This window comes from Rattus norvegicus, chromosome 4 (assembly GCF_021556685.1).
Source record: "Rattus norvegicus strain SHRSP/BbbUtx chromosome 4, alternate assembly SHRSP_T2T, whole genome shotgun sequence".
In the NCBI taxonomy this organism is placed as follows: domain Eukaryota; kingdom Metazoa; phylum Chordata; class Mammalia; order Rodentia; family Muridae; genus Rattus; species Rattus norvegicus.
In genome coordinates, this window is record NC_141537.1 from 117,821,680 (window position 1) to 117,847,037 (window position 25,358).

General features: G+C 50.6%; 1 protein-coding gene across 25 annotated transcripts in view; it reads left to right on the forward strand.

The window, feature by feature from the left end:
• Dysf (dysferlin) overlaps positions 1-25,358 on the forward strand; it is a 199,579-nt gene that overhangs the window by 72,247 nt on the left and 101,974 nt on the right. For 15 of the 25 annotated variants that reach the window (XM_087657484.1, XM_087657488.1, XM_087657495.1 and 12 more), the window contains 9 exon segments: positions 1,982-2,050; positions 2,180-2,223; positions 5,953-6,035; positions 15,131-15,169; positions 16,401-16,516; positions 16,848-16,961; positions 18,129-18,306; positions 18,839-18,963; positions 20,536-20,642. In XM_087657484.1, coding sequence (XP_087513610.1) covers positions 1,982-2,050; positions 2,180-2,223; positions 5,953-6,035; positions 15,131-15,169; positions 16,401-16,516; positions 16,848-16,961; positions 18,129-18,306; positions 18,839-18,963; positions 20,536-20,642 — 875 coding nt within the window. 25 annotated transcript variants of the gene reach the window in all.

Genomic DNA, 25,358 nt, shown 5'->3' on the forward strand with positions numbered 1-25,358 from the left:
CCCTGCTCCCTCCTCATAGGAGTCAAACTATTTAATTTTCCTTCACTAGCAAAATCAAGAGTGTGGTTTCCCTGCTGCCTTGCTGACAGTGGGTGTTGGGCTATAGAGGCATTTATAGATCTGGGTGGGAGTAGAAACTCTTTGGCCTTCTTCTGCTCTAGCCCTTCACATGCTCCCAAACAATGGTGGCTGTACCCCTGCAATGCCAGCCTCCCTGCTGCTCTCCCACCCAACCCCCTTTTCTCTGCTAACACCCTCTTCTGCCCCACCTGGCAGTCTTTGGCTGGGGTCTTTCTACAGGGAGGAGGGGAAATGCGAATAGGTGTTGAAACTGGATGGTTGGGAGCAGAGATGAAACTGGGATGAAGTTCTGGATCTAATTCAAATGCTCATTATTAGGATAATGCACTTAATAAAACTCTGACTTAGCACGGGACAGGCCTACAGGAGAAGCCTGTTCACTATTGTTAGGGGTGGACTCATCTGCCTTCCAGAAACTGCATAATCAAGGCTGAGTCTCTTAGAATTGTTTTATTTCTCTCTGTGTGTGTATGTGTGTGTACATTCGTGCACAAGCTCTTGCACATGCGTGTGTGTGTGTGTGTGCTCTGTCATGTTGATGTGTGTGTATACATATACTTGTGTGTGTGTGCTGGTGTCATCCTAGTAATGCTTCACTTTATTTATTTATTTATTTATTTGTTTGTTTATTTATTTATTTTCAAGATGGAGTCTCTCTATTATGTAGCTCTGGCGGTCATGGAGCTTGCTATGTAGACCAGACTGGCCTAGAACTCACAGAGCTCCACCTGCCTCTGCTTCCTGAGTGCTGGGATTAAAGGTGTGCACCACCACCTCCCAGTCTTTCACCTTATTTTCTGATACAGGATCCCCACTGACCTGGAACTGGTTAGACTGCCTGGCCAGGGAGCCCCAGGGATCCTCCTGTCACTGCCTCTGGGAGCCACGATACAAGCGTGTGCCACCACGCCTGGCTTCTTCGTGGTTTTCTGGATGTAGAACTTGAGTCTCCATGCTTCTGTGGCAAGGATTTATTCATGAAGACATCTCCCCAGCCCTGGAAACTGACTCTTTGCCTTTTTCCATACTTGTGGGTATAGGCTGTCCTGGGGCTTCATGGACACAACATGGGGCCCTTGGCTTAGAACACTTTCCATTCCTGGTCTGTTTCTTGTTTGTAAGAAGCCTTCAGGCAGCTCTTGTCTGAGGGAAGCTGTGGCTTCAAGGCTTCCTTCCTTCCTTCCCTCCCTCCCTCCCCCCTTCCTTCCTTCTTCCTTCCTTCCACCTTCCCTCTTTCCCTCCCTGCCTCCCTCCTTCCCTCCCTCCTGCCCTCCCTCCCTCCCTCCCTCCCCCTTCCTTCCTTCTTCCTTCCTTCCACCTTCCCTCTTTCCCTCCCTGCCTCCCTCCCGCCCTCCCGCCCTCCCTCCCTCCCTCCCTCCCCCCTTCCTTCCTTCTTCCTTCCTTCCACCTTCCCTCTTTCCCTCCCTGCCTCCCTCCTTCCTTCCCTCCCTCCCGCCCTCCCTCCCGCCCTCCCTCCCTCCAATCTCCCCTTCCCTTCTTTTGACCTACAAGAATTGTTCTTGTTCATGTGGGGTGAGCGGTCTACACGTGCATCCCCCTCCTCCCCAGTATCTCCACTGAATTCTATGCGGGTACTGGTTTGTGGGCCTGGGCACCTGGCCTTAATGGGAGTTAGGGTTGGGATGCCTCCATCTAGAGCTGTGGGTTTAGGGCAATGGGGCTGTGCATTTGCACTAGCCACCCCATTCTGGATGATCTTATCTTCCATTGAGCCTTGTCTCTGCTGAGACTCCCAGCATCTGAGCTTGCTCTTTGTGGCCCTGAGACCTAGGGTTTCGGGCTCAGCTCTAAGAGCAGCCAGCATGGCAGAGGATGGCTTCTGGGTTATATGGTTACCACAAGGCTCAGATTCCATGCCCCATTCTTTTCTGTCTCCTAGCTTTGCAGCAAGATCCTGGAGAAGACTGCTAACCCTCAGTGGAACCAGAACATCACATTGCCTGCGATGGTGAGTGGTCCCTCGGAGGACGCAACACTTCTTGGTCCCTGAATCCTGCTGGCATCCTTGACTTCTGCTCAGTGAGGGGGTTGCTTTCTTAAGAACTCTGTTCTCACCTAGCTTCCTTTCCTTCCCTAGTTTCCCTCTATGTGTGAAAAAATGAGGATTCGTGTCATGGACTGGTGAGTTCTGGGTGCTTGAAGGGTGTCTCCAGGGTCCTCGGGCCTGTTTTCCTACACTCAAGCTGCCGAGGTGACAGAGGGTGCATGTATCAAGGCAGGATATGAGGGCTGTGGGCAGTTATGGGGCAACCTGGAGCTGAGATGCTGTGCTGACAGAGGTAAGAAGAGCACAGCCAGGAGGCAGTGAGGAGCCCGTCTCTGGAGGCACCTGAGGAGTTGCTTCGATTTGTCACTGGTAAGGGCCACATGCAAGGTGTGGAAGCTAAGCCAGTTGCTGTGTCCCTTTAAGACAGAATGAAAGAAGAGCTCCCCCTAGCCCCCCAAGCTGGAAATGGGGGTTATATTTCCTGAACAGAGGTCATCACTGCAGGTGTGTCAAGCAGGTCAGGACAGTAGCCTGTGAGTGTTTTAGAATCTTACCACGTGGTGAACACCAACTTGCAGGCCAGGGCTGTGTCCAGTGAGCACTGTCCACACATATGAGTTTCCCTGACCCTTGACGAGGCGGCGTGGGACTACTTCACAGAGGTGACAGGGAGGAAAGGCCAAATGTGCAGTGACAGCTCAGAGGACCAATGTGAATGCCAGCTGGAGCTGGTGCTCTTTGCCCGGCCATATGTCTCTCAAAGCAGCAGTGAGGTGGTGGCCTTTCTCACACTTGAGGGGACATCAGGGCCTAAGCCCCGAGAGCTCTGGAACACTAGGCTTTCCACCAAGAGCAAGCTGTCCTTTTCCTGCCCCCAGAAGTGCTGGTCATGTGGCTCCATGGCCATTCTCCTTTGGTTGCAGGCCCATGGCACCCCCAACTAGGAGGATAATGAGAGACCAGGGGAAAAACCCCAGGCCACAGAGCCATTAAAGTGTGTGCCAGTTCCCCGGGCCTAAAGAAAACAGATTGAGAGAATTAGAGGGAGAGAAGTGTGGGCAGGGGGCAGGGAGAGGTCCTGAGGTCCGCCACGGCTGGTACGAGCCTCGGGGAAGGGGAAGCGGTTTGGTGGAAAGGTACACTTTGCATTCCCAGAGCCATCTCTGCGTGTCGGCTGGAAATGACTGTGCTGTGTCAACTGGGACACCCCAGTGTGCATGTGTGTGCGTGCATACATCTGTGTGGATGTGTGTGGGTGCGGTTAGCCCCATGGATTGCGGCTGTGCCTGGCCTGGCTCCCTTGGAGCCGTGTCAAAGCTGTCGCATACTGTACAGTCCAAACACATTACGGAATCTGGTGGCTGCATCTCTGGCTTGTGTTGAAGGGGCACTTTTATTGTGAGTCTATTTTGGGACTCACTGTTTTCCAAAAGCCCAAAACCCCCAAACCCAGCTCTTGGCCAGAAAGCATGCCACTGCTGGAAGTTTCTGTCCAGAAAGTCCTCCTTCTTAGAACACACAGAGGAGCATCTCCTGTCACCTGAATCTTAGAAATACGACACAGCCCATGTGGCCCTGTAACTTATGCTTTCATTCAAGTCTTTAAGAATTCCTTTTTCACTGAAAAACAAATCCCTCGGGGCTGAAGAGATGGCTTGGTGGTTAAGAGTACTTACTGCTCTTGCAAAGGATTAGGGTTCCGTTCCCAGCACCCACTATGTGCAACTCATGATTGCCTGTAACTCCAGTTCCAGAAGATTCAACACCTTTTTTTTTCTTTTTTTGCCTCTGTGGGTACCTACATCATAAACTTGTTCAGGCAAACACACACAGATGTTTAAAAAAAAAAAAGCTTTCAAAACCCATCTCCATGGAAACAACAAGCCCCACCCACTCTTACTCTCCTTTCTGTTTAGACAAGGCCAGAAGTCAGAAGCCCAGCCCCGTCTAAAGGAGTGGGCTTAACAATTTTTTTTTTAAAAAATATATATTTACTTCTTTTATGCATGTGAGTACACTGTCTCTTGTCCAGACACACCAGAAGAGGGCATCAGACCTTATTACAGATGGTTGTGAGCCACCATGTGGTTGCTGGGAATTGAACTCAGGACCTCTGGAAGAGCAGTCAGTGCTATTAACCACTGAGCCATCTCTCCAACCCCCAACAATGTTGTTTTTTTTTTTTTTTTTGGTTCTTTTTTTCGGAGCTGGGGACCGAACCCAGGGCCTTGCGCTTCCTAGGTAAGTGCTCTACCACTGAGCTAATTCCCCAGCCCCAAACAGAATTACTTCTTCAGTCCTTTTTTTGGGGGGGGGGAGCTGAGGACCGAACCCAGGGCCTTGAGCTTGCTAGGCAAGCGCTCTACCACTGAGCTAAATCCCCAACCCCTACAATGTTTTAAAAATACCTCCAGCTTGCTTAGCATCTTTGAGGCATTGGGTTCAATTCCCGTCAGTGTAAGAAGCCAAGAGAAGGGTGTGCGGTGTCAGGCTCACCTCCGGAAGTTTTCTCATGATTCAGCTCACCAGAAACCATGACTTGGACCTGGAGTGCCAGGCCACTCATTCTTCCTCATGCCGTCCCCGTCCCAAGGGAAATGTCAAATGTCTAGCTTCCTCCTTTTCCTAGGAAATCTGAAGAGGAAGGAAGAGAGAGACTGGGGTGTCTTGTGGGGTTAGGGTTAAAGGACTATGAAGTCAGCATGTCCCATCTTTGGGAATGGTGCTGGATGAGTCTGCTATGGTCAAAGTGCTCACAGTGGGGAGGAAGCCCTGGGGAAAACTAAGAAAAGGGGTAGGGGGTGTGCTAGAGAACCTTCCTGAGGGGCTCAGGGCCTGCCCAAGCTGGCACTGCAGACCTCTGGGACAGAGGTCTTGACTGTGGATCTGACTCTTGAGTCAAAAGTTGTTCAGTGCCTCTGGCTTCTGCTCTCTGGAAGGCTGGAGCCTTCTCGCCTCATACAAAAATGTTTCCAGACACAGCCATATATGCTCTGGGGTTAGAACCATAGGTGGAGAATCCTGGGTCTATTATCCAGAGGAGGGGGTGGGTAGGGGTGGTTAAGGCCCTGGATTCCATACCAGGAGTGAGTATCTTGCCTCAGAACTGTCTGTGAGATGTGTATATGTGTGTGTTTGTGTGTGCGTGTGTGTGGTATATGCGTGCATATATGTATACCTGCATGTGGAGGCCAGGTATCAAATTCTCAACTTTACCTTCTTTTTTGAGATAAGGTCTCTTATTGATCCTGCAGCCTATGATTTAGGCTAGACTGGCTGGCCGGTGAGCCCTGGAATCCTCTCAGGCTTGCATTGCCACACCTGGCTCTGTTCCTCCCTCCCTGCTGACGGGGCCTGCATGCCTCTGCTGCTGTTTCCTCAGTTCATGGCGATGTTAAAGGGTCCTTGGTCTCTAATCAGCTGTGCAGCTCCTGTGGGATAAGGGTTGAACGTGCTTTGGCACAGCGGAAGTCTCCATACAAGGCACGGCACACCAGCACTGGCCCCTGCCGAGGCCTCGGAGATAGCTTCCCGGACCTCCTCTGCATCTAGGCATTTCTTGGGCTCCCAGAACCTTTTGGGTCTGGAGACTGCTCTTTCTCAGCAGCCTCCTGCTCCTCCCTGTCAACCTGGGATGTGGCCCATGTAAGTCCACAGATACAGAGTACAAGGCCGTCAGGATGAACAAGTTGCCCCTGGACGTGTCTTAAGCACGTTCACTTCCTTTCTAGTCTCTTCTCCCTGTGAGCTTCCCAGGCCTCAGCAGAAGACTGGACCCCTAGCAAATCTGTCACTAAGGTCACTTCTGCCTGTGTTCTGTGTCTGCCTCTTATGTTCATGCCCTCTTCTCATCCTTGTTCTAGGGACCGCCTCACTCACAATGACACTGTGGCTACCACCTACTTGGGTATGTCGAAAATCTCTGCCACTGGAGGAGAAATAGAAGGTAGGTCCCACGTGTTCCTGGCTTGCCCCGTCCCTCCTCACTCTGTCGTATACCTCAAGATCTGAGAGCCCGAAGGCTCAGGGAGATTCCAGTGAGAACTCACTCACAGATACTTAGTGCTGCACACTGAATGGTGGGTACATACTGGATAGTCCTAGGGGTAGCGGGTAGGGCACTCTGTGCTGGGCTCCACCCTGGCCCTGAGTGCCCCAGTGATTCCTATTTTGCAATGGATTTTGTTGGTTTAGTAAAATGTAACCCATTGTCAGTTTGTAAAAATTAACTACTGACCTGAAAGAGGACCATGATGTTTACCTATGAGCTACCCTTAAATGTGTGAGCACGCACACACACACACACACGCACGCGCACACGCGCACATGCACACAGGCACGTATGATACACACACACACACGCACACGAACACGCACGCACACGCACACGCACACGCACACGTGCACATATGTACATGCACACAGGCACGTATGATACACACGCACGCGCACACGCGCACACACACACACTCACATGCACACGCACACGCACATACGATACACACCTATACCCACTAAAATGAGTTGTTTGGTCACTGCTTCTTGTCACTTGGCAATATTAGACTTCGGTCTTATGATTAAGTATTTTTCTAGTACGCCGTTTTTTGGAAGTACTGGGGACTGAACCCAGGGCCTTGTAGATTCTAACTGAGTCTACAAACTGAGTTACACCCCCTATCTTTTAGGATACAATTGTGATAAATATACATTTCATTGTGACTAAACACAGTCAAATGAGCTAGTTGATCTTCTGATGTTTCTTTCTTCTTTTCTTTCTTTCTCTCTTTTTTTTTTTTGGAGTTTTTAAAATGAGTTTACTGAAGAAAACAAAAGTTGGAGTTGCAAACTTCTGTGACAACACCTACATTGCCTTACCATTTACTTTTTTTCTTTTATTGGATATTTTTTATTTACATTTTGAATGTTATTCCCTTTCCCGGTTTCCTGGACATAAGCCCCCTATTCCATCCCCCTCCCCTTCTTCTATAAGGGTGTTCCCCTCCCCATCCACCCCCTTCCTGCCCCACCCCCGACATTCCCCTACACTGGGGGTTCAACCTTGGCAGGACCAAGGGGTTCCCCTTCCACTGGTGCTCTTACTAGGCTATTCATTGCTACCTATGAGGTTGGAGCCCAGGGTCAGTCCATGTGTACTCTTTGGGTAGTGGCTTAGTCTGTGAGAGCTCTGGTTGGTTGGCATTGTTGTTCTTATGGGGTTGGAAGCCCCTTCAGCTCTTTCAATCCTTTCTCTAACTCCTTCAACAAGGATCCTGTTCTCAGTTCAGTGGTTTGCTGCTAGCATTCGCCTCTATATGGACATGCTCTGACTGTGCCTCTTAGGAGACATCTATATCTGGTTCCTGTCAGCATGCACTTCTTTGCTTCATCAATATTATCTAGTTTGGTGGCTGTATATAAATAGGCTGTATACCCAGGTGGGGCAGGCTCTGAATGGCCATTCCTTTAGTCTCTGCTCCAAACTTTGCCTCCATATCCCCTCCTATGAATATTTTTGTTCCCCCTTTTAAGAAGGACTGAAGCATCTGCACTTTGGTCATCCTTCTTCTTGAGCTTCATGTGGTCTGTGGATTGTATCTTGGGTAATCCTAGCTTTTGGGCTAATATCCACTTATCAGTGAGTGCATACCATGTGTGTTTTTCTGTGATTGGGTTATCTCACTTAGGATGATATTTTCTAGTTCATTCCATTTGCCTATGAATTTCATGAAGCCATTGTTTTTGATAGCTGAGTAGTACTCCATTGTGTAGATGTACCACATTTTCTGCATCCATTCCTCTGTCAAAGGGCATCTGGGTTGTTTCCAGCTTCTGGCTATTATAACTAAGGCTGCTATGAACATAGTGGAGCATGTGTCTTTGTTATATGTTGGAACATCTTTTGGGTATATGCCCAGGAGAGGTATAACTGGGTCTTCAGGTAGTTCAATGTCCAATTTTCTGAGGAACCTCCAGACTGATCTCCAGAGTGGTTTCTTTCTTATAAATAACTTTGCAATGAATGCTTTTTATAGCTGAGCTTCATGTTGTGCAGTTTCAGCAATAGCAACAGCAACAGCAGCAGCAGCAGCAACAACAACAACAACAACAGCACAGGTCTGGAAAGATTGCAGAGATGTTAAGAGCATTCTCTGCTTTTGCAGAGGGCCAGGGTTCAGTTCCCAGCACCCACATTAGAATTCTCACAGCTGTCTGTAACTCCAGTTCCAGGGGTTCTGACACCGCCTTCCGACCTTTGAGGGTGCCTGCATGCACCTGGTGTACATACATACATGCAGGAAAACACAAAATAAAGTAAAATTAATAAAAAAAGTAAAATTAGATCTGTGCTGTTGGGGATAAAGCTCAGTGCCTCAGATGCTAGGCAAGTGCTCGACCCCTGTGGTGCCCCCAGCTTGTGAGTGCCCTCTCACATGTAGATCTAAAGTCAAAGCCGTCCAAGGATTCTGGCACTTGAAGGCTTCCTCTCAGTACTGACGTCGTCCATCCAGAGTTTGAACTATGTTATGCTCAGTCCCTTCGGTTAATATGACACTGATCCTACATGGCTAAGACAATACTGGAGGTGGGCTAGTGCTGCACCCTGTAAGCCCAGCACTTGGGACGTGTGTAGACACAGGTAGAGCTTCTTCAGTGACAAGGTGAATTAGATGGCAGCCTGGGCTGCAAGAGGCCCTCACCCAGAAGATCAAACCAACCAAATGAAACCAAACTCTGAAAACAATAACAGAACTTTGTATACATAGGTGTGTATGTTATATATTATATATATGGTTACAATATGTAATATACAATATTATATAATCTATATAGTATTTTGCTACAAATACATTCTTCTAGGATGTATTTCTGATGCTGTTTGTCTTTTTCTTGCTATTCTCTATGACCGTGGGCATTAACTTTGAGCTTGCTCGTAATTTGTCAGTCATACGTGAATACTTTCTGAGAGATGAAAATTAAATTTACATGCCGCCCAACATGCTAATCTCCTCCTTAGTGAGTAAGACCGTGCACCACCATCGCTTCCTCAAAACTGATCTTCAGTGATGTCAGCAGTGCGTATTGGCTGATCTGTTTCTGACATCTCCAAATGCTGTCTTTCTCCCTTCCTGAACTCAGGCAGTGTCTCGAGCTCAGCCCTTGGTTTTCTGTCTTCTTGGTCTTCTTCTTACTGCTTGCTTTTGGTAACTGGGTTATGCCGGCTCTGTAAAATTAATCGGAAAGATTTAAAGTCTTCTAACATCTGGGAACAGTTTATATAACATAGAATATAGTCTTTTGAGGGTTTGAAATAATTCACCCATAAAACCACGTGGGCCTGGTGCCCTTTCTGAGTGGGTGTACTCACTGATGGCTCTTTATAAACTTTTCAGCTTCTCCTGTGATCATTGCTATTTTTAGGTTGTTATTTCTTGCTTTTGTCAATTTTGATAATTTATATTTTCCTAGAAAAACATCCCTTATGTTGAGGCTTTAAAATATGTGTACAGCGTTTCTCACGGTGACTTCTAGAATTTAGGCACTTTTTTCTACCTGTGCTGTTTGTTTCTTCTTTATTGTGTTTGAATTTTCTTCTTTTCCCCTCAATTAGCCTCTCAGCCTCTAAAACAAAAAATCCTTATTGGGGATTTCAGTTCTGGATTCCTTAGCTCTGTTTCGGCCTTCTTTTTTACTATTTCCTTCTCAAATTTTCTAACTAGCTTATGTTTTTTAAATTTTTCTTATTAAATAGCAAAAATATGGTTTCCCTCTTACAGGCCACGTATAAATATTTGGCAAACATCTAGGTTTTATTTAAACTTTTTCCCCCCTGGTTTGAGTCGGGGTCTTCTGTAGTCCAGACTGGCCTTGAACTTGTTATGTTTGCAAGGGTGGCCTTGAACTTTGATCCCAGAGCTTTGTGTGTAGGGCAGGGCATCTGTAAGTCTCTGCCGCTCTGCAGATTTGGCGGCTCCCGTGCCTCCTTCCCAGTGTTCTCTGTCTCTGCTGCCACCTTTCGAGAGCTGAAGTGCTGGGACACAAGTGTGCGCCATCATACCTGGTTTATGTGATGACCCTGAAGGAACCCAGAGCTCTGTGCAAGCAACCCACCAACCTTAGTCAGATTTATCCTTAAAACCTATTTCTCCCTTCAATGCATAACACACTTTGAATTTGTTTTGACGTATTTGCTGAGAAATGTCCGATCGGTTTCCTGTGTGGGAATCTGACTAGATTCTGTATGAATCTAGAAGGTGCTGGTCATGCAGAATTTCTGTGTAACTTACAAGAAACAGCTTGTTGGCTGCTCCTGTTGCGTGAACACCGCTGAGTGTGCTCACTCAGACAGACACCGTGATTTTGCTGGGTGGCCACCATTGTGCTGGAAGCCTATGGTTAGCGAGGACCCCTTCTCTAGATTCTTGCTTGAATTTTATCTGAGATAAGCATCTTGAGTTGAACGACTCTTATTCTCTGCCCCGGACAGCTGAAGGCAGGATGGGGTAGTGTTGAGAACCCTGGCTTTGCAGCCAGCTGGGGCTTAAGTTCTTTATAATCAGAGGGTTACTCAGTCTCCTCTCTACAAAATGGGGCTTCTCATCTTTCTCTTAGGGACCGGGTGCTCTGCTGGTGTCTGGTATTCATGCACCTCACCTTCAGTGGGTGCACTGATCTTTTTTTCCCCCTGCATTAGTTCTGGTCCTCTCAGCTCTGGTCCATCTCCCCACAGAAGTTATCCCCAAACTTACTTGAACTTGAGAACCCCAAATCATTTCTTGTGGCACTCAGGTGGAGGATCTCCTGAACTTTACGAATGTGTGTACCCCTCTAAGATGAAGGCTTTCATGCTTAGCAAAGCCCACTTGATACCCACCCCCCAATGCCATTCACTTCCTATTGATGCAGGCTCTGTAGAGGTGTCTACATAGAGAGGGTGGGGCGTCTCTGTATCTCTGCCCCCCTCCGTGCTTTGCTGGTTCATGTGCCTCATCCCTACTGATCTCTCATACCCTCTTTTTAACTCCTCTGAGACATGTTTTGAAATAAAATATATTTTTGAGTCAGAGTCACACTAAGTAGCCCTGGCTGGCCTAGAACTTGCAGCTTTTCTGGTGTCTGGTGTACAGTGGTTGGAGGAAGCTAGCCTGGCCTTGAACTCATAGAACTCTGCCTGCCTGTGGTTCAAGTGCCTGGATTAAAGGTATATGTTGTACCTTTGGAGGGGTTTTGTTTTGTTTTGTTTTTTTTTTTTTTGTGTGTGTGTGTGTTTTGCTTTTTTTTTTTTTAAAGGTAGGATCTCTTGTTTCTCAAACTGTCCTTGATCTTACTGTGTGAGATCAAGCCTAGAATGACCTTCAACTTTTGATCCCCCATCTCCACTCCCTCAAGTGCTGGGATTACAGACATGTGCTATCATGCCTGATTTATGAAGTGTGGGAAATTGAACACAGGGTTTCATGCATGCTAGGCAGGTACTCTACCAGCTGAGTTATATCCCCAACCTCAAAGGCTTCTGGTTACAGAAAATCTCAAATACACACCAGGGTTGAGACTTATCCACTGATCCCCTTAGTCATTGATCTGCCATTCCGAGCCCATCAATGAGACTTTGAGCAGTCCAACACATACAGACATACTTCTGGAAGGTATGCTACTATGGAGTGACTTTCCCTGCCAGGAGTGAGGACCCCGTCCCAGAGTGTACCCCTCCCCACAGTGAGCTGCTCAGGGGGTTGGTGAACTGCTGTGTTGCACATACAGGTAGCATGGAGAGCCAGGGACAGCATCTTATTCGAGTAACACTGAGGCAGCTGTGGCTAATCTGTATGTAACGAGCTTGTTTCAGTTTTCAGACTGGGTACCCTCTCTGTCTCTGAATACAGGAGCTAATGACAGTCAAGGCACAGTATGGCATTTTGAGTGTGTTTTGGGGGAAGTTTCTGATGTGGCACACTGGTCTCTGTACTCAGTCATCTGATGAGAGTTCAGGCTTTCCCCCAGCCCCATCGCCCTTTATTTTTGATGCACTCTTTTAATTGCATAGTTATTTCTTTATTTTACAATTTATTTATTTGCTCACTTACTTATTGTACTGGAAATTAAATTTATGGCCTTGGACATGCTTGGCAAACACCCCACCACTGTGCCATATATCCTGCTTCTTATCACCCTGGTTTTAATGAGTTGAGAAAGTTGTCTCCATGGTCACTAGATGGCGCTCAAGTCACGAGCAACCCAGTTTGCTCAGGGATGGAGTCAAGGGCTGGACCACAGATTGTTCTTGCAACCAGCTAATGACTTCTGGAATGTGCAGCAAAATAGCTAGATCAATATGACAACAGAGCTAAATTTATTGATCAAACTGGGACTTTATCTTCGGGACTTCCTGGGTTCTCTGAGGTCCCTTCCTGTAGAGATGGGTCCTTTCTCAGGTGGACACAGCTGTCTGGTCTGAATGTTGTCTGTCACTTCCTTTGCCTTTGGCTAAGTTTCTTTCCCTAGCCTGAAAGCCCTTGCTTGGGACATATCCCTGCCATGTTTCTCCCCCTCTTTTGTATTTCTTCTCATTGTTCTGGGAAGCCATACTACTTTATTTTCTTGCTTCTCCCAGAACAAAACACAAACTGTTCTATGTGTTCTAAGCACTGTGGTAGAGTGCTTGCCCAGCGTGAAGAAGCCCATGTAAACAGGGTGTGGTGGTGTCTGGCAGCCCAGCACTTGAATGGTAGAGGCAAAGGGATCACAAGTTTGAGGTCACCCTGTTTATATAGTGAGTAAAATACCTGTGGGGCTAACTGAGACTATCTCAAAACAACAACAACAACAAACAAATCAATCGAAACCACTTCTTTCTGCCCTGAGGTTCCTGAAGATTTGGCTCCGCTTGGAGTTTTGTTTTTGTAATCTTGTTTTTGTCCCCAGAAAGGACAAGCAAGACCTAACACTAACCTCTTAAGCCACAGTTTGCCTGGGCATATGGAGGTATTCTTCAGACCCCGTGCACAATGTGTTAAGGGAAGACTTTTTTTTTTAAAGGAGAATGTCCTCTTAGGTGTGGCCGTTCTTTTGAAAGGTAGGGAGCTCGTGGGCCCTGTGAATACTTGCAGGCATCTGTGAGGCCTTCACCCATTTGGACATTGTGCCTCAGAACAGCACTGAGAAAACCAAAGTTGTCTTTGGATTGTGGATGACAGTGAATTTCCCAGCAGTCTCCCCTTTTCCCTCCTGCCCGGGCGGGTGTCAGGCAGCCAAAGCCGTGGGCTTGGGGCTCTGCCGAGTCTTGGGAGCTGGCAAGGATGGCTGAAGTAATGGCTTGGCCTCTCCAGGGTACACTCGTGTCCCCAGGGACTGCCTGCTGAGCTGTGACTTGTGGCTGGCAGCCTGCTCTGTCCCTTCCAGTTCCTCCAGGTGAGGGAGCTGGGCTTCACTCTCACAGTAAAGAGCTAGGCGTGTTCATCTGGTGCTTGGTGCTTCCTTAGGCCCAGCTCTCCAGGCCCAGGGAAAACACAGCGAAACACTTGTGTTTTGGCAGAAAGATGGCCAGGACTAAATAGCGGCTTTGTGTTGGGTGGCTTCTTTGCTCTCCCTGCCCTTGACTTTATGAGCTGTCTGCAGACACAGGGGCGAGAACCTGGGGTGAACCTCGGCATCAGAGACTTGTGACCTGTTCTCAAGTTGGGAAGCATCGGCCCAAGATGTCAGCATGCCCATGCCCACGGTCATATCTGCTTATGGTTCCTGAATGAATGAGTGAATGTACAAATGAACAAGGAGGCCCACGCAATTCCAGCCACTACCAGCAGGTGGCGAGCTTGCTGGTGGGACTCGGGCTGCCAGATTAAAAGTCAGTCCCTGGCAAGAAGTACACCGGGGTCCCATCTATGTCTCTGCTTTCATTAGTCCAAGATAGCAGGCTCCTCCTGCTAAGCGTCATTTGGGAGGAGCCTAAAGTAGAATCTGGGGACCACAGCTGTGCCTGTCGGTCTTCCAGGCTGAGAACTCTCCTGTGCCAGGGCCCAGCTCAGCTCCTGTAGATAGGAATATCTTCACAATGTACACTCTCTGCCACACTGATTCCTGCCAGCTAGCACTGGGAGCCAAGACTTGGCTGCAGAGATCTGAAGGGCAGCCCAGGGCCTTGCCCTCTTTAGGTCTTTGGCCTCAATCCTCTGTCCCCATCTTTACCTCTAGAGTACCATATTTGTGGCTTATGTGAGCCTTCCAGAGCTGTCCAACCTGGATTCTCTGGGCCACAATGGATGAAGAATTGTCTTGGGCCGCATTACATCTAGGCTGTCCAAGCCACATCCTGAGGGCTATAAGAGAATACACATATTTACTCTGAGTGTCACTGGAGCAAGACCTGCCATTATGGGCTGTGTGTGACCTGTAGACTGCTCATTGGATATCCTCTGGCCGTTCCTAGCAACCACCATGAATCTACAAGAAAAAAAATGGCTACACTATTCTTACGACATTTATTTTAATGAATGAATGTGCATGTATAGGCCCATGTGCCCATGCTAGCATTTGTCTCTTAACTTCCCTAGAAGAGAGGCTGGTGGTAGGAGCCAGACCCAGGTGGCTCAGTTGAGAAAATAGTGTTGTCGTCTGTGGCAATACTAGAAGTACCCACTAGGTGGAGATGTTGTGCCTTAAATGGCCTCAGCTCGGTGTGCGGGCCCCAAGTGTCAATCTGATGTTTGGGTTTGGAGCCCAGGGTATTCTCTTGTCCACAATGGCTCTTTTGCTGTCCCCCCTTTTGTTTCTTTCTCTGTGCCATTCCTCCTAATCTACATGTGTATAATGAAGAAAAAGTACATTTTCTCCTGGGTGTTGTTTCTTGAGTATATTGAATGGAGGTTCGGGTCCCAGAGGTGTGGAGGGCTGTCTGGTTGGAGTTGGGGGGCAGGGTGTGTGCCTTCCTTTGTTGTACATTCTCAGAGCCTGTCTGCCAGCTCTCCATCCAGACTCCTGTTCATGTAACCACTCTCCACCCAGCCACACCCATCCTAACCCCTCTTCCATTTCTTTATGCTTCAGAGGAGCCTGCAGGTGTACTCAAGAGTCCAGCCACTGACCGTACGTTGCTGTCACCTAGGGATCCACGAGGGGATGGGACATTGGGGTTTCTGCTGGAGGGGAATTTTCTGACTTGCATGAAGGGGACTGAGCCACAGCCAGGTCTCTGAGTCGCAGCCACTGGGTAACTGATACGAATTACTTGTGGTACTTTAAGGCCAATGTTTCCTCTAGTTCTCCCAGACCCTTCCTAAGATCGTTGCCTTGGCTGATGCTTCCAACATGGGGGGCGTAGTGGGCCAGGGGGGTTGTGAGGCATCTTGGGGATCCGGAGGTGGCCAGGAGAATGAGAAATGCTTGAAGCATAATTCGTGAGATAAATCATAATTGTGATGACTGACACAAGCAGTTAGTAGCAGTCCCCTGCCTAAGTCTGATCATTCCAAGGCTCCCCGCCACCTCCTTGTTTCCCAAAGCCAAGTCCTGTCTGCACTGGGGTCTGGAGGAGGAAGCGAGTGGAAAGGTGATAGACCAGGTAGCTCTGGCTGCCCCTGACTCCCGCTCGCCCCTGCACTGTCTCAGCAGCATGGCTTAGGTTAGACAGCCTCATATCTGGCTGAGCAGGTCTCAGGTCTGTGTGGAGGCTGCTTTCCCTGTGCCTGCCCTGGCTTCGCCTTATGTGGACAGAGACACCCAGATGGCCCTGGTGATGGTTCTCCCTTGAGCATTCTGAATGCCCTGCCTTTGTAGGGTTTCAGAGTTTAGCCTGTTAGGTCCTGTCCCAGGAAGGGCAGCTGTGGCACTGTCAAGAGAACATATGCCAGAAGAGGCGATGATGACCCTCTATCCATTTTCCAACTTCTCCAACAAATGTGTGTGTGAGGAGGGAGGGTCCCTGGGACATGGCTTCTCTGGTCACTTGGCTCTGAAACCGCCTCTGTTCCCCCTTCCCCATGGTCTGAACCCCAGCTTGTGTGTGGCCAGCTAAGTGTGCTGCATCCTTGCTATCCCATGCTCAGCTACATCTCTGAGACTCAGTTTCCTCATCTGTCAAATGGGACTAAAAAGATAGTGGAAATAGTCTCATTTCAGCATGCCGAGGACTCAGGAACAGAAGAGAGTTGATTCTAGTCATTGCTAGTGTATTATTAGTTATACATGTAGAGGGGCCACATATGATGCATATGGGGGAATCTGAGGGATACAGATGGGATCCCATCTGAAGGTGGATAGGTTGAATCCTGAAAGGATCCACAGGGCCACCTCGCTGATACCTTCTTGTATCTTCCAGTGGATGACAACCTGGGCTTCCTCCCCACTTTTGGGCCCTGCTATGTGAACCTCTATGGCAGTCCCCGAGAGTTCACGGGCTTCCCAGATCCTTATGCGGAGCTCAACACAGGAAAGGTGAGTAGCCACACAGAGCCTCTAAGGGTCTCTAGCCTGGCCTGTCAGCGCGTGGGCCCTGATGATATTCCAGGAGCCTTGTGAGCCCTGTACAGCCTTCTCAGAGCACTCCCTTCTGTTTGGCCTTCTGGCTTCTTTCTCCTGGGCCAGTTGGACCTGTTCACTGTCTGCCCTCCAAGACACCCAGGTCTATCTCCCTCAGCTTTCGTGCCCTTGGACAGGGCCCAAGGATTGGATTCACCCAGTCTGTAGGGGGGTGAATTATATTATGTTGTCATGTGTTTTCTTGCCCTCTTACCCCTTTGCTTGTGACTGTGACTTTCTCTTGCAGGGAGAAGGTGTGGCATATAGGGGCAGGCTTCTGTTGTCCCTGGAGACCAAACTGGTGGAGCACAGTGAACAGAAGGTGGAAGACCTTCCTGCTGATGACATCTTGAGAGTGGAGGTGAGGACATACTCTGGGAGAGAGTTGGCTTGGGAACAGGAACAAGGGAGCTGAGTCCCATGGTAGAGGCCTTCTTTAGTTCTGACTCGCATTTACTACAGTGGCACTGCTCGGGCCCCTGCGTATGAGTTATAAGGGAGAATAGTGTAATATCCCACCCCAGGGATGCTCTGAGGTTTAAAGGAGATAAATGAAAGTATTATAGAACATCAGAACTTGATGCAGCTAACAATGAGGTCAGTGAGACACCATTCACCACTGACGTCTTCAAATCCAGCTGCAAGGTGGCTGTTGTTAACCCAATTTACAGATGAAGACTCTAAGGCCCCAGAAATAGCAGAGCCATGCCTGGTCTCCAGGAGCATTTGAACACTGTGTTTAGCTACTTCTGGTGTCCATTGCTGGCCCTCCCATCTGCCAGATGCCTCATTTCCCCTGTCTGTAGTCACCTTTGGAGATGGTGGTAAGATGAGACTTGATGTGTGCATACAGTAGGGGCTCAGTAAGTGTTACATCACACCGTTCGCATGAGCCAAACCTCACCTGTTCAGTTCCTTCCCCCAGCTTTCCGAAGAGGGGACTATAGCAAAATTGTGTTGTTTCATGTCAAGACATGCGAATGTTTTACATTGGTTCAGCCCTGTGCCTTGGGCCTGGAGGGGCCAACTTGAGCTACACATTATGAGCATATGGCTGAGGCTGCCTATGCAGACTGCAGGGCTGCCTGATGTGTGTGTGTCTGTGTGTGTGTGTGTGTGTGTGTGTGTGTGTGTACGTTAGGGCAGGGGGCAGGGCGTGATCACTGAGCGTTTTCAGCCCCTTTAAGGGGCAGAGAGGTGTAGGATGCCCTGAGGGGACACTGCGGGAGACTCTGCTGTGTGGACATGGTGGTGCCATTGATGCTGGTTTGGATTACGGAGCAGCCTGACCTTGGAGGAGCGGATTGTATTAGGAAACAGGAGCGAATGTGCCCGGACCTGGAAAGAGTCTGTTCATTCAATAACCAAGTCTGGAGGTTGCTCCTTGGACCATCTGTCACTCTCTACCCAGCCAGAAGGAGTTTCTGGGCTCTGGTGATGGCGAAGGTCTGCCATCGATGGGATCCACACTGCTGGGGGTCTTGTTTGTCTCCTCCTGTGATCTCTGGCCTGCTCACTCTGCCTGCAGAAGTACCTGCGGAGGCGCAAATATTCCCTCTTTGCTGCCTTCTACTCAGCCACAATGCTGCAGGATGTGGATGATGCCATCCAGTTCGAGGTCAGCATTGGGAACTACGGAAACAAGTTTGACACCACCTGCTTGCCGTTGGCCTCTACCACCCAATACAGCCGGGCAGTCTTTGATGGTGGGTGAGGCTGGAAGGGACCTGGGTATAGGGTAAATGTCCACCCTTGCCTCCTGTGGAAACCACAGCAAACCTTGTGGGGTGTTCCTCTTCTGTAATTCTTGTATTGTCCCTCATACTCCTCTTTGGGGGAGCCCACTGTACCCACAGTTTGGATTCCTGCAGGCCTGATCATCAGTGTTCTGTGGTGGCCATGGTCCTGAGCTATTGCTGTTAACCCATGGGGCCTGGGGGCTTGGCTTGGAGACCTTAGCGATGTGAGCTTGGGTCTTCCAGAGACATTCTATCGGCTCTGTATCCATCCCCCCACAAGCCCCCAAGTGTACTCACCTTGTTTGGATACTGCCAGCCAGACCACAAGCACTTAAGGAGAAAGCAGAGCAGGGTCTGTCTCCTGTCTTGAGTCCTCTCTCAAGCTGGGCCGGTTCTGAGAGCTCCGTGGCCTGAGTTCTGTACTCTGCAGAGTGGTGTTCAGTGCCCCGGACCTCTGCCCAGTGCTCAGGCCCTGCTCCCCTCCCCGCACCCCCCGCAGGATGCCACTACTATTACTTGCCCTGGGGCAACGTGAAGCCTGTGGTAGTACTGTCCTCATACTGGGAAGACATCAGCCATCGAGTCGAGACTCAGAACCAGCTCCTCAGGATCGCTGACCGACTGGTGAGTGGGATCCTGTCCCGACACGGTGCCCGAAGGGTCTGCAGACTTGCAGAGATGGGGTCTCAAGGGTGCTGAGGATGCCCCAGGTGCATGTGGGAAAGACTGAAAGACAGAGGGTTGGGAGATAAAACTCAAGTGTCAGGGTATGCTTGGCGTTCTCGAGTTGTGCCAGAAACTTCCAGCCAGCAGCCATTAGGCAGAAGCTAGGGCTCCAAACATAGATCCAGGGGGCCTTCATGGCTGCTGAGGGAGAGGTGTGGAGTATGGAGGAGAGACCTGCTAAGGGGCATCAAGAGGACACAATGGGGGCCTTGGGAATGCGGGAGAGGAGGACCACCATCTAGCTTATTGTGGCAAGGACTCAGGGGAGGTGAGATGGTCTTGGGAGGAAAATGGCGTTCTGAGGAGCTTGTGGAACTCAGGCACCAGGCCTTGGTACACTTGTCTTGGGGAGATGAGGTGCTCTGAGAAAAATGACCTGGGGTTCAAAGCTGAGAACCTGAGGAGAGGGGCAGAGTGTTTGAATGTGAGGGATATTCTGCTTTGGGAGTGAGGAGAGCCTTCTGGGAGCCCCTTTAGGCTGCCTTATGTTTAGACAGGGCATGCAGGAGAACCTTGAAAGGGCACACAAGGGAGGGGAGAAGGCTGCTGGGAAGCTGCTGGCTGGCTCTGGCTAGTTCAGGCTTCCTTCCAGGGAGCATCACCCGGGTGGGAAAAGTGTGGCTACGAGGTAGGAATGAGGGACAGCACAGGGGCGGGCAGAAGGGTTGAAGAGACCTAAGGACGGCTCATGAGCGCAGTAGGAAGGGAAGCAGAAAGGCAAGGAAGGGGTGGTGTCTTTGAAATTGGCAGCTGCTGGTGGTAGGCAGCTAACGCCTGTGGGAGAACTTGGAGTTGAGACTGCAAAATCGCTGTCCTCTGGGCTCCACATTATCCTACCCACAATTCCCAGAGAGCTAGGGCTGAGTTGTCTTCCTAGGGTTTGCCCCCAGGGTGGAACACACATCACATGCCCTGACTCGTGGAGAGGGCTACTAAGGAGATTGAGGCAGCTGACAGGTATTCTGAGGTTGACCTTCCAGCCCAGGACCTTGCCCTAGGACAAGACCTCAGAAAAGGGGATCAGATGAAACTCCAAGAGAGCCAGGTCTGGGAGTCTGGTCTTCATGCCCTTTGGTGGCTTCATGGCTGCTGGGGGAGACTGGCTAGATCTGGATCTGGCAGTGTGGCTGATTCCAGAAAACTGACAAGTGGTGTCTCAGAGAGATCCACTCCCTTGTGGGGGGAATCAGGCCTGGCATTGGGGGCGGCAAGTGGGAGAGGATGCATTCAGGCTGGGAAGAATCTCCAGTTAGCAAAGGACCGCCTCGTGTCCATGTGCGAGCCTGGAGATCTAGCTTGAGAGTTGGGGCATCCGGAAAGGTTCTGGAGCCAGGACATTGTTGGCAGATTGAGTGTGGCTTTGCCATTTTCTGCTTCTACTATCTATTCCTTTCTGGCTCAGTGACAGGGCCTGGGGGTTGGGTCCCACCCTGTGGTGATACTCCTGACCTAGGGTTTCTCATTCCTCAGGAAGCTAACCTGGAGCAAGTCCACCTGGCTCTGAAGGCACAGTGTTCCTCTGAGGATGTGGACGCCCTGGTGGCTCAGTTGACAGATGAGCTCCTTGCAGACTGCAGGTAGGGGGTACTTGGCACCTTCAAATGCCTGTCCTGGCTCAGCCAAGGCTGTCTCCTCAGGAGTGTTCGTGTGTGGTGGTGAGCAGAAGCACGTCTCCCAGCCACGCTTGGCCAGCAGTCTGGCCAGTGCTGAGCCCAGAGGTGGTGGAGCCTGCACCGGGAGTTGAAAAGGTGACGTTTAGAACAGGTCATAAATCTCTCTGTAGCAGCAGCAGCAGCTGTGGGCTGGGCGACCGGCTCACCTGAATGGGAAGCATTGTGTGTCTGATCCCCGACCTCATAGCTCCCTGATGGAATCTCCAGGAGAAGCTGGGGTGGGGGCACCCCTCCTTCCCCCAAGGCCATGTTGTCGGGGACCATGGTTTCTGTTTAGGCTTTCACTGCACACGGATGATTGTCAGCTTCTGGAAAAGGAGGCCTGGGAGTGAGGAGGAAAGGGAGTGCGGGTCAGTGGAGAGGGCTCACCTCAAAATCTCCTCCACACCCAGGAGGGCTAGGGGTAGTGTTGCGATGCAAGCTTTGAAGTTGAACTTGGCATGAAGAATGACTCCTTAATAATATCTAATCAACAAAGGACTGGCACCGTGAGAAGGCTTGTGATTACCGCAAGGACAAATGCAAGGAAGCAGGAAATCTTCCCCTCACTGCTGTCTGCTGGCTTTCAGTAGCTCTGCCTTGGAGGGCCCTGGTTTCTGAGCTGTAGAATGAACTTGGTCATAGCCACTCTCCTGCCCTCTCTGGGGTTCAGTATGAAGGTAGCCATCTTCCTCGACCCTATCTTCTCCTTTCTCAGGCTAGCTGGAGAGCACCGTTGAAGGGCATCAGAGAAATGCCCTCACCAAGAGAGACTAGTGGAACTGGTGAATAAGTGCTTGCACACCCTGGTTAGGAAGTGATCCTTAATGAATGACTCTGCCCTGCCTCTACCCCACCCTAAGCAAGTCATTCCTTCATTCCCCCACCTTCCTGAAACCAGGCTCAGCCCTAGCCAAGGCAGACAGCAGGACAGGACGCAGGCAATCTTCCCAAGGAGGTGCCTGGTGGAAATGTTAATGTCGGAAGTGGAGGAGATATTTCCCAGACCAAGGCAGGTAGCCCTAAAATGCCTGCTATCTTCAGGGCTACCAAGGACAGTTGATTCCTAGCTAGGCAGGCTTTAGGGGCTCAGCCAAGGAGAGCTGAGTCTTGGGTATGCTGAGGAGGGAGACTCCTGGGTCAGATGCTTGCCGTGGCTTCAGGATAAAAGAGGAAACACAGGGCTGTGAAGTGACCAAAGATACAGGCAGCTGGGGGATGTGGAGGGAACCGAGAGCAGTACAGAGTTTGTGACAGATGCTAGGTGGGGAGTTTGTGTGTGTTCTAGTCACCAAGCATACAACTCTGACCATACCATTCTCGGAGGGCCGAATAAGGAAACTGAGGCACACAGAGACTGATTGACACACCCAGACCCACATGTGAAGTACGTGGAAGAATATCCCTCTGCTACTCTGTCAGGACTAGGGGCCCTTGGAAAGGCTTAGGATGATTCTGTAGCTATGGCCGCAGCAGCTGGGTAGGCTTTGGGGCTACTCCCTGAGAGGCTTAGCAGGAGGGAAGCAGAGTGGGAGCCATGCTATGAGGTATCAGGAAATGCCCTTGGACTGGATGTGGAGGGACTGTGGTGCTGGAGGGGCACGCAGGGCACAATCAGCTTGCAGGAGCTTCAGGGTGAGGCATCTTCTCAGCATCCTATGCCTTGGGCGTGTCTACAGAAAGGCTGCTGTGCCCAGTGCCCAGTGATGCCACTTCTGGACAGTGGCTGGCAGAAAATGGATTTCTGCAGTACTGCTTCTGGCAGTCGTGGGGTGGAATAGGCAAGTCTGTGAGGCTGGTAGGACCCAATCCCTGGCAAATCTTAGGGAGGGTGTATCTGAAACACTCTATCAAGCCAGGCTTTTCTGTCACTGTCCTGGGGCAGGAGGATGCCCAGGCCTCTGTGGGGCATCAATCCTAGGATAGGAGCCGGGAGTGGGAATGGGTTATTCTCTCAGGAGATATGACAGGATCGTTAGAGAAGGGACTTCAGATCCATCTCTCCAAGCACCACCTGAGGCTGCCACCATGTTGCCTGAGGCATCAGCATAAGCAGGTGTCATGGCTGACCATGGCTGACTACCTGCTATCAGCCTTATAGTCTCCAGCTAGAACCCTTCCCTAGCTCACCCTGAGGCGCCCTTCTCTCCTGCTCCCGACACCACCACCAATGTACCAAAGCCCTCTTCTCTAACTCTGAGCTCACTGGGTCTCCTCTCCATGTGTCCATCCGTATGGCCTGGGCCAGGCTGTGTCTAAGGCCACACATGCCCCCATACACACCATCACCATCTCCTGTCTCCTCTTGAATGTATGGCTTCACCACCTAAAGAGATCACAGCACAGAAACTAGCAGCTCTCACAACCTTCATTTCCTCTCCCCTCCTAGTCCAGTCTCCCTCCTTCCTTCCCTCCCTCCTTCCTTCTTTCCCTCCCTTCTTCCTTTCTTCCTTCCCTCCCTTCCTTCTTCCTTCTTTCCCTTCTTTCCCTTCCTCCCTCCTTCCTTCCCTCCCTCCCTCCTTCCTTCTTTCCCTCCCTTCTTCCTTTCTTCCTTCCCTCCCTTCCTTCTTCCTTCTTTCCCTTCTTTCCCTTCCTTCTTCCTTCCTTCCCTCCCTCTCCCTCCCTCCCTCCTTCCCTCCCTCCCTCCTTCCTTCCTTCCCTCCATCCCTCCTTCCTTCCCTCTCTTCCTCCTTTCCTCCCTCCCTTCCTCCGTCTTCTTTCCTTCCTCCCCTCCTCCTTCCTTCCCTCCTCCTTCCTCCCCTCCCTCCCTCCCTCCCCTTCCCTCTCTCCCTCTTTTCTTTTTTCCTTCCTTCCCTCCTTCCCTCCACCCCTCCCTCCTTTTCTCCTCCTCCTCCTCCTCCTCCTCCTCTTCCTCCTCCTCCTCCTCCTCCTCTTTCTTTTTTCCTTCTTTCCCCCTTTCCTCTCCTTCTTTCCCTGGAGAGGACTGTATTTCCCACAGGATGCCTAGTAACCCTCATCCCTTCTGAGTCATTGCTGGCTTGCTGAACTCTCCCCATCCCATCGTGCACCCCTTGCCTCTGTGTATTACCTTCTGCCACCATGCCCTTCCAGCAGCTACAAAGCCCTTCCTAGCATTCTGCACAGGAAAGTTCCTGTCAGCCCTGCAGGTGCAGATCAGGGCCACTTCTTTCTGGGAAACATTCCAAGTCTGCTCCTGTGGGGAATGGCAGGCTGCCTCAGTTTTTCCTCATGAGAGAGCAAATTGGGGGATGGTCATCTCTTTGGCCAGCTCATTCTCCAAGGGACTGGCCCGTGATTCATTCACCCATAGATCTGCTCCCTGGTGTTAATGAGCCCTGTGGCTATGGCCCACCTTCTTTCGTAGGGAGGGCTTGGGGTGCAGTTTTCTCTTCAGACTCCCTTTCTGTACCCCAGTATTGGACCTTTCTGGGGGGTGAGAAAGAGCCAGGGCATCCTTGAGTAATGAGAACTTTTCTTGGGGAGTCTTGGTTGGGTGGTCTGCTGGAGGGTCCTCTGTAGTTTCTGACCTTGGCTGGGCTTCTCCAGCCCTCGGCTCCACTGTGCGCCAGGGCCCCTCACCCACCATGCATGGCCTCCGCCCGCTGCTGCCGGCGGCCCGGGGCTGCCGTCCGCGGCACCCTCGGGGCAGTAAATATTATATTACCACAGGGTGTGCAGTACGTGACCTGAGACGGGCCCCGGGGCTTAAGTTTCCCCGAGATGGAGCTCGCGCACCCGCTCCCCCCACCCTAAAAATTCAATTAAAAAAAATAACAGGAAAGACGCAGCGCGCCGAGGGCCTGCCAGAGCGGTGCCGCGGCGCTCCGGCGGTAATTGGTTCTGCATAGCTCGGGGAAATTGGCAGAAAAAATAAATCAGCCGGGAGCCCGGAGTCCAGACGCTGCGGGGAGGGGGCGGGGGCTGCAGCGCAGAGCAGGCCTGGCTCAGCGTTGACGAATGTCCTGTTTGAGGGCAAGGGCTGGGCCAGCTGGAGGGTCCTGCTTGGGAAGGGAGAACTGGAGTTCGCCTATTCTTTTCTAGCATTTCCCTTGGGTGTGCACATCCAGTCTGGGATGCTGTGGAGCCTCTATCTGCGGAGCTTTTAGAGAGCCCCTGTGTAATGAGTCTGGGATCAGAGATGTTTGACCCCACACATGATGGAGTTTAACTTAACTCCTCACTTGGGCTTCAGCACTGTTATTTGAGGGCCGCGGTACCCTAGCTGTGCTCAGAAGGCTTTCCAAAGCTCAGGATTCTGGGAGGGCCGACTCGGGGCAGCCAGGGTGTATGCTTCTGTATTCATGGCTGCTGGCCTCCCCACAGCGTCTGCAGTAGCTAGTCAGGGGTCCATAAATTTCCTTCTTGGAGAGAGTGTGCGCCCAACACAGAAGGGATTTATTTTAGTGTGGGACAACTTAGCCTCTGGCCTCTGTCCTAGACTACACAAGGGGGCAGGAAAGAGACCCTCTAGGTCCTCGGAGAGTTTGCAGTCAGTGGGGTGGGGTGAGGTGGGATGGGATGGGGAATACTCATACAAAGGAACCCACTAGACTGGAGGTTGAGGGTTATCCCAAAAGGAGGCATGTTTCAGAGCAGGAGTAGGAGGGCCAGAGGGTGTGTGGTGAGGAAGGCTTTCTGAAGCAGGCAGGCCACACTGAG